This window comes from Antennarius striatus, chromosome 18 (genome assembly GCF_040054535.1).
Source record: "Antennarius striatus isolate MH-2024 chromosome 18, ASM4005453v1, whole genome shotgun sequence".
Taxonomy (NCBI): domain Eukaryota; kingdom Metazoa; phylum Chordata; class Actinopteri; order Lophiiformes; family Antennariidae; genus Antennarius; species Antennarius striatus.
The window spans coordinates 12,124,769-12,138,775 of NC_090793.1; the positions used below are offsets into that span (position 1 = coordinate 12,124,769).

Consider the following 14,007-nt stretch of genomic DNA (forward strand, 5'->3'; position numbering starts at 1 on the left):
GAAGCAAAAAATGGTGATGAACATATTGATGGACCAGGGAGGAAGATTCGTCTGTTGACAAATGACAAACACTTTTTACAATAGTACAGGATGATACAAAAAGAACAAACCTTTGACCCCAATGCACCAGTGAAATGGCAAGTTGATCTTGCGTTGGACTTAACAGTTTTTGACGTCAATGCTAATTTATATGAATACCACAGGGGTGCCTCCTCTCAACTATTTTAAACCTCTTCTTACCCAAAGTCTCTTTCCTTGATCCCCACCGCAGCAATTGATGCCAAGGCGTCGTGCCTCAAAGCGCTTTTTTACATGTTGTTCTTCATTGCATTAAAAAGAAATATATTTTTGTATTGGCAGCATTAGTAGTGATTCATGGTCAATCTGACTAATTAAAAGTATTACTTGCCATCCTCCCACTAAGCAAGAATGGAGTAAATGTGTGACAGCGTGTGACCTGTTGAAAAGTCCTGCTATTTTCCTGACTGCAGCCCACCCGTAAGCTGACAGGGAGAAGGTCACAAGAATCGAACACCAACACTTTGGACAATTAATGATGCCATGCTTCTGTCTGTCAAAACTTGCTCCTCATGTGTGCTGTATTTTTTACAATAGGGTGGATCTTATTTGTCCAACACTCTTCACATGTAGTTGGTATTGATGTTCTCTTTGACACTACAAAAATGAACAGTAAAACTGGATGCATTCTGGACTTGTTAGAGGAATCTCTGTTCAGTAAATCACTTTGTTTTACTGAACAGACAGCTGGTCCTTAATATATTGATGCACTTAAGATTATGTGCTTGGTCTCCCAGTCACACAGCTGTGGTCTGTTTGATGCTGTGGAAGCTGATTCTGGTGGGAGATGTGGGGATGGACATGGCTCGAGCCACTCGAACTCGAAGGGCGTGGTTGTCCTGCCAGCGGTGCCACCTTTTCCTCACTGCCGAGCGCACCTGCACATAAACATAATGTCAACATAATTGACGTAACATTAGCAGAGGAAAACACAAGACATTCTTTATTTCATTGCCTTTAAATAGAAACTCACCTCCCCATTTAGAAAGCAGTAAAACACTGAGACGAAGAAACCCTGCAGAAATGGAAGCGGAAGTGGAAGAGTGGGGGACACATACTATCATGAGAAGTAGTGAAAGCAGTGATATTGTGTAATAACATTTAAATTACAAGAACAAGAAATTCAGAATGTTAGAAAAAGAGATTCTAACAATGACGATGCTGTGCTAGAGATCCATTTTCCTCCTACTCAGTCTCAAATTTAAAGATAAGAGGATAAAAAAAGCACTAAGGCAAACTCATTCCAACATGACCCTATTAATCCGGTCAAATTGTAAGCACAGCCATTACGTTACTTCAAATCATTTTCCAACATGAGGGCCTGTAACCTCAAAAGTCATCCTGAAGGAGGTGTTACTGGACTGCAATATTGATACATTTGTTACAGAATGATTCAATTTGTATACACTGTGTGTGTGTGTTTGTGCTTGTATTTGTGTGTGTGTGTGTGTGTGTGTGTGTGTGTGTGTGTGTGTGTGTGTGTGTGTGTGTGTGTGTGTGTGTGTGTGTGTGTGTGTGTGTGTGTGTGTGTGTGATGCAGTGTCACATTGCATCATTATACTTATTCCCACCTGAAAAGACTGAAGAAAGGAGTTGAAGTAGATGAAAACAATTTGTGAGATGTCGTCCTCCCCCGGATTCACAAAGAAGAGCATGTAGGTGATGCCCAACAGTGGCAGCAAGACCAGTGTTGCTTTCACAGCTTTTCTGTGGGAACATCAGCTGCCTCATTTATAAAATGATTTCAATAGAAACTTGGATGTCATATAAGTAATTTCGGGAGAATGATGAGTCAGTGGTAGAAAACACAAAAGATACACACAAGATACACACATTGATGCCAACAAAATTGCAAGCTGTCTAGCCTCATATTTTCATCTGCTGAGCCACTCAAGACATGACGTAAAAGTGCCATTTAAATGTTAACATTTATACGGGGGCTGCTATAAACACTTTATATTTTTTACAGTACACATCTATCTATTCATCCACATAACTAATACATAACTAATGGTCATATAACTAATGGGTTTAAGGTAAATGAAAGAGATGGATTGTTAGTCATTATAAATATATTTTATGTTGCCACGTTTAAAAAAATAATTTTGATGGTCTTCATCTTCTGTACATGGTGATAATGATATTGATATGCAAGTCTGTAGAGGGAAGTAGTAATAATAATATTAATATTAGCGGCACAGCAAGGCGGTTCCAGTTTCGAATTCTGCTCTGTGCGGAGTTTGTATGTTCTTCCCGCGTCTGCTTGGATTCTCTCCAGGTTCTCCGGCCGCTTCCCACATCCAAAAACATGCACTTCAGGTAAATTGGCCAGTCTCAAATTGTCCATAGATGAGAGTGTGCGTGATTGTCTTTCATGTGGCCCAGTTATACAGCAGCGTTTCACCCTGGTATGTACCCTGCCTTACGCCTCAACTCCGCTGGGAATAGGCTCCAACAACCCCGCGACACGTGACAGCAGAAGAAGCGGGTACTGAAGATGAATGAATGAATATAATAATAATCATGATCATAATAACGATAATAATAATAATAGCCCGATTAGAATCATTACACCCAAGCACGCTTGCTTAGCAGGCAATAAATCACACCTTTAAGATCTTCTTGCTCACTTATAAACTCTATGAATTGGAATGCATGTTCTTACTCACACACACATTCACTCCATTTTAATCATGTTGTTTAAAATGAAGTTGGGAGATTAATATATGAGTTGAAAAAGTCTTTGAAAATATGAGATTATTATACGTGTGTTCTTGTTGGCACTGGCAGGCAGTGCATTTCACACCTAGGCCTTCAGTGATGTTCTCCTTAGTCAACTGTGAATAAATACATCCCATAATACTGTAAGCAGCTCCCACCCCTGCCACCAATGTAGATACAAGACTGAGGTGTTTATAAACTGGCATCGGTCCTACTCCTTCTATTGTCACTGGCACAGAAGAACCCCGCGGCCACATCTTTTATAGATGTCACACAACAACGTCACAGAACACAAATGACTAAAATGACCATCATTTATGACACCACAGCTAGAGAAACAAAAACACACATACACTAACACACTAGCAGATGTTGCATTGCCTCTATCATGTATAATGCGGGGTGCTTTCCAACAGGGACACAAGTCTCTTTGACTAATTCCTCTACAATCATACAGCTGCACAAGCGCGCCACATTATTTACACATATTGCAGAAGAACAAGAATGTCTTTTTTCATTTTTAGTATAATTGTCATTTAATTTTGTTATAATTGATTTAAAATATATAAACCCCTCTGAGAGCTGTCACCTTACTGAGGTGGGGGCGTTTGAGTGACAGAATGATCCCAAGAGCTATGTTGTCAGGGACTTTATACTAGTGCTAGGGTCTCAGCCGTCATATGTTTGAGTTCATCCCGGTGAACGAGAAGATCGTGTCCCTGCGCCTTTGGGTTGGGACAGGTGTCTCACTGTCATTTCGGCCTACGGGACAAACGGAAGTGGAGTCCCTTGGAGGGGTATTGAATAATGCTTGGACTGGGGACTCCATTATTTTCCTTAGGGACTCCAACGCTCACGTGGGCAATGACAGTGAGACCTTGAAAGGGGTGATCAGGATGAACGGCCTCCTTGATCTGAATACGAGTGGTGTTCTGTTATTTGACTTCTGTGCTAGTCACAGTTTGTCCATAAGAAACACCTTGTTCAACTACAAGGATGTCCATAAGTGCACATGGCACCAGGACACCCTAGGCCGGAGGTCGATGGTCGACTTTGTTTTCGTATCATCAGACCTCTGACCACATATGTTGGACACACGGGTGAAGAGAGGGACAGACTTGTCAACCGATCACCACCTGGAGGTGAGCTGAGTCTGCTGGCAGACCAGGGGGCCGGACAGACTCGACAGGCCCAAACGTGTTTTGAGAGTCCATTGGGAACATCTGGCAGAACCCTCTGTCAGTGAGGTCTTCAACTCCCGCCTCTGGGAAAGCTTCTCCCAGATCCCGCAGGAGGTTGGGGACATTGAGTCAGAGTGGACCATGTTCTCCACCTCCATTGTCAAAGCAGCTGCTTGGAGCTGCGGTGGCAAGGTCTCTGGTGGTAACCCCCGAACTCGGTGGTGGACACCGGGAGTAAGGGATGCCGTCAAGCTGAAGAAGAAGGCCTATCAAATCTTGTTGAATTGTGGGACTCCGGAGGCAGCTGAAAGGTACAGGCAGGCCAGGCGTACTATAGCTCGAGTAGTTGCAAAGGCAAAAACTAGGGTCTGGGAGGAGTTCGGTCAGCCTCTAAGAAATTCTGGAAAACCATTTGGTGCCTCAGGAGGGAAAAGCAGTGCACAGCCAACACTGTTTACAATAGAGGCAGAGAGCTGCTGACCTCGACTGAGGATATTGGCAGGCGGTGGAAAGAATACTTCAAGGATCTCCTTAATCCCACTACCATGTCTTACTAAGAGGTAGCAGAGGCTGAGGTCTTAGAGGTGGACTCGTCCATCACCCAAACTGAAGTCACCAAAGTGGTTGCCAAACTCCTTGGTGGCAAAGCACTGGGGGTGGATGACATTCGCCCTGAGTACCTCAAGTCTCTGGATGCGCAGGGTCTGTCATGGTTGACACGTCTCTGTAACATCGCATGTCAGTCGGGGACAGTACCTCTGGATTGGCAGACCGGGGCGGTGGTCCCTCTTTTCAAAAATGGGGACCAGAAGGTGTGTTCCAACTATAGGGGGATGACACTCCTCAGCCTCCCGGGGAAAGTCTATTCAAGGGTACTGGAGAGGACGATCAGACCTATAGTTGAACCGCCAATTCAGGAGGAACAATGCGATTTTCGTCCCAGTCACAGACCACTGGACCAGCTCTACACTCTCCATCAAATGCTCGAGGGTTCTTGGGAGTTTGCCCAACCAGTCCACGTGTGTTTTGTGGATCTGGAGAAGGCATTCGATCTTGTCCCTAGTGGTATCTTGTGGGGAGTGTTTCGGGAGTGTGGGGTTCAGGGCCCTTCGCTGAGGGCTGTCAGGTCCCTGTATGACCGAAGCCAGTTTGGTTCGCATTGCCGGCAGTAGGTCAGACCTGTTCCAGGTGCATGTTGGACTCCAGCAGGGCTTCCCTCTATCACCGGTTCTGTTCATAATCTTTATGGACAGAATTTCTGGCCGCAGCTAAGATCCAGAGGGAGTCCGTGGACAAAAGGGTTTCATCTCCACTTTTTGCAGACAATGTTGTCCTGTTGGTCTCATCAAACCTGGACCTTCAGCATGCATTTGGACAGTTTGCAGCTGAGAGTGGAATGAGGATCAGCACCTCTAAATCCGTGGCCATGGTTCTCGACCGGAAAAGGGCTGTTTGCCCTCTTCATGTCGGTGGAGAGTGGAGGAGTTTAAGTATCTTGGGGTCTTGTTCACGAGTAAGAGAAGGGTGGAACGTGAGATTGACAGCTTCCGCAGTGATGCGGTCGCTGTACAGGTCTGTCATGGTGAAGAAAGCTGAGTCGCAAGACAAAGCTCTCAATTTAATGGTCTTTCTACGTTCCCCCTCTCACCTATGGTCACAAGCTTTGGGTCATGACCGAAAGGACAAGATCCCGGATACAAGCGGCTGAAATGAGTATCCTCCTTAGAGTGGCTGGGCGCACCCTTAGAGATAGTGTGAAGAGCTCAGTAACCAAGGAGGACCTCGGAGTAGTGCTGCTGCTCCTCCGCCTTGAGCAGAGCCAGCTGAGTTGGCTCGGGCATATGTTCCGGATACCTCCTGGACGCCTCCCCTGGGGAGGTATTCCTGGCATGTCCTACTGGGAGGAGACCTCGAGGAACACCTAGGACACGCTGGAGGGACTCTGTCTCTCGGCTGGCCTGGGAACGCCTCGGGATCCCCCCGGAAGAGCTGGAGGAGGTGTCTGGGGAGAGGGAAGTTTGGGCATCCGTTCTGAGACTGCTGCCCCCGCGACCCAGCCCCGAATAAGCAGTTGAAGATGGATGGGTGGATGGGTCATTTGATATAAATGAAACTGAATTACAACAACATTAAATATGAAAACTTGCATAAATGAAAAGCTTTTAATCACCGAAATTTAAACACAAAATCCATTCTATTTTGTTTCCTCAAGAGCACCCCGTTAGCTAGAACAGGTTAGCTAGTTCAGGTTAGCTAGAAAAGGTTAGCTCGTTCAGGGATCAGACCCTCGTCTCACAAGAGCTTGTCTTCAAATGTGCGTCTGCATAGCACCGCCATCTCAGAGTATCCAATCACGTACATTTCAGGGAAACGTGGGCTAGCCAGCAGGTCCTAGAAGGCCTACTTGTGATCTGATTAGCTATAGCATCTGTCTATTACCTATATCTTCCCATTCACTCACAGTGCAGGGAGACCTGCATTCTAGATTCTTAAGGTCCTGGGCAGATTTCATTCTACCTGGCAACACAAGCTAGTAGAATTCTGATTGGATGAAACCTCTCTAAACTAAAAATAGAACACTGACCCAGTGTTGGCCTATGTCATATTATATCCCAATGTATAATTATATATTTATACATATATTTGAATATATTTAAGGAAAATGCAATAAAATATAATAATAACTGATAAAAATATTATCATGTTAGACCTACAGAGAAGGCCTTGCTGGCATTGATTGTCCACCACTGTCTGTGAGTATAAGCATGAAGTAAACAGATCACAGATATCCCCGTCTTTTTTTGTTGTTTGCCCCACTGCTTGTACTGCTCATTATATTTTCCCAACACTTCTTTTTTTCCACTTAAATTTGGATAGCTCATGTGAGCATATCTGCCTCATTAAAGCCATAAATCTAACTAGAGCCTGAAAAACTTGTCTTTGAGGTTGTCTAAGGTGTGACAGCATCGTGCACTGAAAGAAGAAAACACACTTAACATAAAAGGTGAGAAAACACTCTCAGTTTAGTAGTTAAATGTACCCCCCCTCCAAGAAAAAAAAAACCTGAAGCATGATTTCACATAATTCCCATCTGTCAAGCACACATCAAATAGTTGCATTTACTGTTTCATCAAGTATTCAAGTGTATCAAGTGTGTTGGGGGGGGGGGGGGGGCAGGAAAAGACATATGGACCATCTGAACAGACTCATCCGCACAGCGGGCTCAGTGGTCAGGCTTAGCCTGGACTCTGTGGATACACTTCTGGAGAGCAGGACCATGTCTAAAGTTAAGGCTATCACGAACAACACCAGCCACCCCCTGCAAACCACCTTCTCCCAGCAGAGAAGCACCTTCAGGGGCAGACTGCTGTCACACAGCACCTCCACAGAGAGGCTGAGGTCCTCCTTCGTGCCCCATGCCATCAGGGGGTACAATGACTCTCTCAGGAGGAGTGGGGGGAGGTGGTGAGGTCAGCATGTGGTTGAATGGATTTAATTTAATTTTATACTGTTTATATTTCAATTTTATACTGTATTTATGCTAATTTATACTGTTTATATTTTAATTTAATTTTATACTATTTATATTTTAATTTTATACTGTTTATATTTTATTTTAATACAGTTGTATTTTTTATTTTATACTGTTTATTTTTTAGTTATAGTTTAGTATATAAGTCGTGTTAATGCTGCATGTGTCTGTTAGTGTAGTGTATGTCTTGTGGTATGTCCTGTGATGTCAGTGTTTCTTTTTCTCCTGGTGTTTAATCCAGTATTTATGTGTGTTGTAATGCCTGAGCAGTTTTTGCCTGAGCAAAAGCCATTCTCCTTTCTTTCCTCAAGAACGCTTTGATGACTAGGTTGAACAGTTTATTTGTACGTTTTAATTCCAGCAACAAATCCAGCAACAAATTAGCTTGTTCAGACCCTCGTGTCACACAAGCTTCTCTTCAAATGTGCCAATTCATGATCTGATTGGCTATCGCATCTGTCAATTAACTTTATGTGGCCATTTTCTCACAGTGCAGGGACACCAGCTTCCTAGATTCTGAAGGGCCTGGACACATTTCATTGAACCTGGCAACACAAGCTAGCTGAATTCTGATTGGATAAAACTCTCTAACCTAAAAATAGTGTTGGCCTATGTCATTTTATATACCTGTGTGTGTGTGTGTGTGTGTGTGTGTGTGTGTGTGTGTGTGTGTGTGTGTGTGTGTGTGTGTGTGTGTGTGTGTGTGTGTGTGTGTGTGTGTGTGTGTGTGTGCCCTGATGGTCCACCACTGCTAACAGGACAAAACAAAATGAAAGCGTTCAAGAGGTACTACATACCATGTCTCACATCTCATTTCAAATCACTGGAACAAGCACAAGTTCCAAATTAAATTTGAATGAAAAATGAAATTAAAGCATGTCACATTGAATGTTAGAGGTGACGGGAACTTGTCACAACACTTCCATCCATCTAAATTCATTCATCTATTCATCTTCCTACCCCCATCATCCACTTGCATGGCTCACGGGGAGCTGGAGCCTATCCCAACGGCCTATTAACCTCAGGCACATGTTTTTGGAGGTGGGCGGAAGCCGGAGAACCCGGAGAGAACCCACGCAGACACGGGGAGAACAAGCAAACTCCGCACAGAGCAGGACTCTAACCCAGACCCACTTTGCTGCGTGGCAACAGCACTACCTACTGTGCCACCGTGACACTTCTAAGGAAATAACTGTAATTAGAAAAATCTGACAAATTTCACGCCTTGAAAATACTGATCAATTGAGTGGCTTATTTACCAAAAATCATTATCATTACAGTAAATAAAGAATCACAAGAGGCTCCAAAAAGCATAATTGCCAGCTTCTTGTGGCTTTTGGGATGCACAAACTTGATTTCTCTAAGATTTGTCAGCAGTGACAGAATTGTAAAAAAATAAAGCCAGAACTTAGAAGTAGACAGTAATTGTGAAAATTGGACTCAATCTACCGTCTTCTTGAATTGCCACCTTATTTTAGTGAGGAAGTTAAAGTGCCCAAATGATTGAAGGAGCTATGCTGTCAGGAGCTTTATGCTCCTGGTAGGGTCTCTCATGGCATGCAGGTCCTGGGTGATGGCTCAGACTTTGCCCCCGACCCAAAGGTGCCCTTGCATCTTTGGGTCAGGGGCAAGTGTCCAATTGCTATTTCAAACTACGGGCCAAACTGCAGTGCAGAAACTGATGACTGATGAAACTGACGAAACTAAAACTGAGTTATTTGTACATAACAAGGGGTGGTATGCATGGCAGATGAAGAGCACAGCATTCCAAGGCAAACACTTGCTAGCCACAGTAAAATTTGGTGGTGGTTTCATCATCCTGTGGGGCTGTGTGGCCAGTGTGGTGAATTGTTTTAAATAAAATAATATAATAAAATCCACACACAGCAAATGCAACAGTGTTAGAGAAGTTGACAGAGTCATAGGGACAATGAGACCTTGATGTTAGGCAGAATGTTTGCTTTTCCTGGACTCAGATGAGTATTAGCAGTAGACCTACCACTACACTTGCATGATGTTTCTTTTGCAAAGCAAAGATTAAGGTTAGTTGGACATACGGTTGGTTTGGCATGTGATCAGTTGCCTGTGAATCCAGTGACCGCCCACCACGTACACACACAAAGCAGAGCTTGGAAATAAGAATTCGACAGAGACTTCAGTTGAGTTGAGTTGAGTGCCAGCTTGACTCCCGGCATGTTATTACCTGAGATCTCGTTAAATAAGTATCTGTTGACATTGTTTGTCTGCGTCTTTGATGACACTGTTAGAATTCGCCTCACCTATGTATGATTTGAATTGACAAATAAATATCAAATAAATATATACTCATGTACTTTCTCCTGTCTTAAGAAAACCTCTCTCCACCACACCACTGCAGGTACTGGCAATCTTATTAAAGTTGAAGGTCACATGGATTCCATTCAATATCTGCAGCTTCTTACAAACACTGTTCAAGAATCAGTGGCAAAGTTGAAGTTGCGCTGATGTTGGATCCAACAAGACAACAACCCTAAACACTGCTCAAATTCTACTCAGGCTTTCATGCAGAAAAATAAGTAAGACATTTTGGAATGGCCAACTCAGTCCCCAGACCTGAATATTATTGAAAATATGTGGTGTGATTTAAAGTGGGCTGTCTATGCTCGTAAACTATCACACCTGACTGAGCTGGAGACGTTTTGTGAAGACGAATGATCAAAAATACCTTCAACCACAATCCAGACCCTCACTGGAACTTATAAGAAGCATTAAGAAGCTGTTATCTTAGCAAAAGGAAGATCTATCAAATATTGATGTATTTTTTGTGTTTGTGTGCACCTCCCTACTTTTGTTTAAATAATTATTGCACACTTTCTGTAGATCCTATAAACGTCACTTCACTTCCCGAATCTCACTGTGTTTGTCTGCTATATGATATATTTAGGTGAAATTGCTGATCTGACCAACCAGTGACTTATAAAGGAAAATGTTTAAAATTATCAGGGCTGTCCAAACTTTTTCATACCACTGTAAGAATGTTGCCTCTGCAATCCGGCCCCAGATAAGCAGTTGAAGATGGATGGATTACTGAATGGACTCAGTACAGCAGCTCTTTCTTCAGAAATTTTACACATTGCAGTCACACAGTAAACATTCACGTTATCAACTCACCTGTACTGTATTGTTTCAGATGTGGTTGAAGCTCGTAGTTTGGTCATGAGAATTCTGACAATGTTGAATAGGAAAACAAAATTTATCTAGAAAAAAACACAATATATTTTGCTTTAAACCCTGCGGTAAAGCCTGAAATAGTGGAGAAATGCTCATTACATGCTGGATATTGAAGAAGAAGCAACCAATTTAAATGCATAATTTTTTTCTCAACACTACAATTAAGAAAGGTCACCTCACCACCGGTAGCTGGTTGCATATAACCATTACTGGATAAACTCATGAATAGTGTTTCATAAACACCTTAAAACATTACCAAAATTAATTGCACCAACAAGTTAGATACATGGTGAGGATAGGTCATTATAAAACCATTTTCATTACAGGGGAGGCATTTTTCATCAATTTACACCGTCATGGGAGTATGAGTAATAATACGTCTTATCTCGGTGAAAATTGAGTTTACAAGCAGTGTGAAAATAGCAGGAGTGGCTGCACAATGAATGAATGAATGGATTTATATATTGCTGCTCACCAGAAGTACAAGAATAACTGGTCCCTGGTAAATGTAGTCCATATATTTCCCAGGTTCTTTACCAAACCAGCATCTGTTGCCATAAGAAAATATTTATTATTGTCTAATTAACATGTCAGATAAATGATCAGAATTAGTTTTTGTGACCCTTACTGCTCATTTTCATAGTACAACTTTCCGATGGCCCAGGCTACTATTATAGGGCATGGAATACCTGGAATAAACAAACACTCATGCAAATCAGTAACTCAAATCAGTTATTAGATAACACATTTACAACACAGCAATTCACTGCAATCACACTCATCTGAGAAGAAATCACCATGTTTACGTAATGTAAATTACATATACTGTATATTACATGAATTGATGCATGACTGATATGCTGTACATATAAGGCATCACATAAAAACATTGTTGGACCTATGAGCGACACATAATCAAAGAATGAATCTGTTTGGGCCTCCTTTCTTCAAAACACCTTTATCTTATTTGAACTCAAAATTCTTCATTTTTTTTCACATCTTATGCTTATTATACCTCTTTTTAAGTTTGTGCTGCATCTGAACCATTTTGATGATTTTTTCAGCGTGTCAAGATGGAATTATGGACTGTCGTATGGACTGCATGCCAGTCCAATCCATCAGCTCGCGCTATCACTCAATTTAACATTACTGCTGTGAAATACACAAATGATTCAGGATGAATGATTGGCCTGACTTACAAAATCTAAAAATGTTAATTTTCATTACATTATATGGACCCGATGGAGTTTTTCTCTGCACAGAGGAAATTAATTCGAGCTAAATTTAATTTACCCCAGCAGGAGCGTTTGGTAAATTTGAAGTAATGATCAGAGGAATTACCTCACTATCAGCATACCAATCACATCAGATCATTAAAACTCCATTGACATCTGATCTATTTTAAGGCCTTCCCTTCCAGATATCAGCCATGTGCCACAACAAGCCATATGTAATCCCCTGTTCTGCTACTTGGATGTGACCTAGTTGCAGTTGAGTAGGTATAATTTTCTTCATATAAGAACAGAAAGTGTCCATACGAAGTATGAAGGTGAAGATGTAATCCTACGCCTTAGCAGACGTTTGCAATCTAAGGACTATCTAGTTTCATTGCATTTCCGAGGTTAAAACATTTATAAGAAAAGTGACTGAAAAGTATTCATATGTAAAAAGTTACGTTACTTTGGTTACATTGAAGGGTCAGAAATGCACTGTCAGCATGAATACTCACACCAGCCAATGAATAGGAAGACCCACTTTCGGAGCTTATCAGTCGAGTATGTCATCACAATGGCTGTGTGAAGGTAGCATCCTTCAACAAACATCCAGAAGAAGTTTGTCACCACAAAATAGTTGTATATTGTTGTAATCAATCGGCACCAAGGCTGCAAAAATAAGACCACTCAGTTAGGTGTATTCTACATTTTAACAGAAATAGCAACATGATTCATCAATCTATCGGCTGTTACCTCATTACTCTCGTGGATATTGTGGTCAATCAACTGAAGCAAAAACCACATAATATTCCTCAGTATGAAGGTGGTGATCAGATTCCAGTGGATGATGTTTCGAAGACATCTTATGCTCCTGAACCACAACATGAATGAAAGACATGCTTTTATTGTCTCACAGAAGTATCCTATTTAAAGTAATAATCCTGACCTACACATTAGTACAACTATTAATAGTAGGGTTAGAACCATTATGTTGGCCTTTTAAAGTCCTGTGTGTCAGTGACTGGCCAGTCACATTACTGAAGAAAGGTTAACACATGTCTGCAAAACCTACATTTATTTCATTTTCAACTAATTTACTTTAATAAAGTTAAAGTTAAAGTACATTAGCAGCCAGAACTTCCTGGTTGGCACTGCACCTGTGGCAAGAAACCACTGTATTACTCTATGTGCGATAGCAATGGCAATTTTATTTACTTACCATGGTATGAAAATGTATTGGACCCTGTCCCGATTTGTTTTGCAATAAATTAATAAATACAGTAAATAAAATTTCCAATACAAACCTGTGACATTGCTTACACAATTATTTTTTTTTGTGAAACCTAAATCCTTTGATACTGTTATTTAATAACGGAAAGTACATAAATATAAGAGGGAATGTCAACAGAAATAATAGAAAAAATTAGAATGATAGAAAAAGACAAAAAGGCCTTAGTTCAACCTCAGTCTTCCACAAAGAGGACCCAAAGAAAAGCAATCACTAGGCTCATGGAGTTAGGATTCCGAGAGATAAATGTGAAGTTCTCATCACAAACAGGATTTTCAAGACTACTATAGAAAACTTATATCGGGTCATGTTTGAGCTGCTTGGTGATAAATAATTTGATCTGGCATCCTTTCAACACAGTTTAACATTTAGATGGGAATTTCCTATCCAATTCCTTTTCCTTGTAGATCTAATTCAGGTCTATAGGAAAACACTAAGTTGTACTTTGTTCTATGAAATATTGAGTAGATTTAAATTTAGAGCAAAAACCTTACTATGTTGGATTTCAAGCGAAAGAAATCAATACCTGCAGTCAGAAAACCACATCGATCAAACTATAGAACAGAGCAGCTGAGGATGTTTAGTATGTTCCATGTTTTGTCATTGTAAATGTGTGTGTGTGTGTGTGTGTGTGTGTGTGTGTGTGTGTGTGTGTGTGTGTGTGTGTGTGTGTGTGTGTGTGTGTGTGTGTGTGTATGTGAAGAGAAAGGGAGAGAGAGAGAGAGAGAGAGAGAGAGAGAGCAAATGTCTTGCTTAACCTTAGATTTTTCCACCTGAGCTGAG

General features: G+C 41.6%; 1 protein-coding gene across 1 annotated transcript in view; it reads right to left on the reverse strand.

Moving 5' to 3' along the window:
* Positions 1–720: 720 nt before the first annotated feature.
* LOC137612281 (corticotropin-releasing factor receptor 2) overlaps positions 721–14,007 on the reverse strand; it is a 40,005-nt gene continuing 26,718 nt past the window's right edge. The window contains exons 5-12 of the mRNA XM_068340738.1: positions 12,690–12,807; positions 12,452–12,605; positions 11,351–11,411; positions 11,198–11,270; positions 10,663–10,748; positions 1,650–1,785; positions 1,052–1,093; positions 721–956 (exon numbers count right to left, since the gene is read on the reverse strand). Of these exons, the coding sequence (XP_068196839.1) occupies positions 816–956; positions 1,052–1,093; positions 1,650–1,785; positions 10,663–10,748; positions 11,198–11,270; positions 11,351–11,411; positions 12,452–12,605; positions 12,690–12,807 (811 nt within the window). The 3' untranslated portion in view covers positions 721–815. The remainder of the gene's footprint in view (positions 957–1,051; positions 1,094–1,649; positions 1,786–10,662; positions 10,749–11,197; positions 11,271–11,350; positions 11,412–12,451; positions 12,606–12,689; positions 12,808–14,007) is intronic.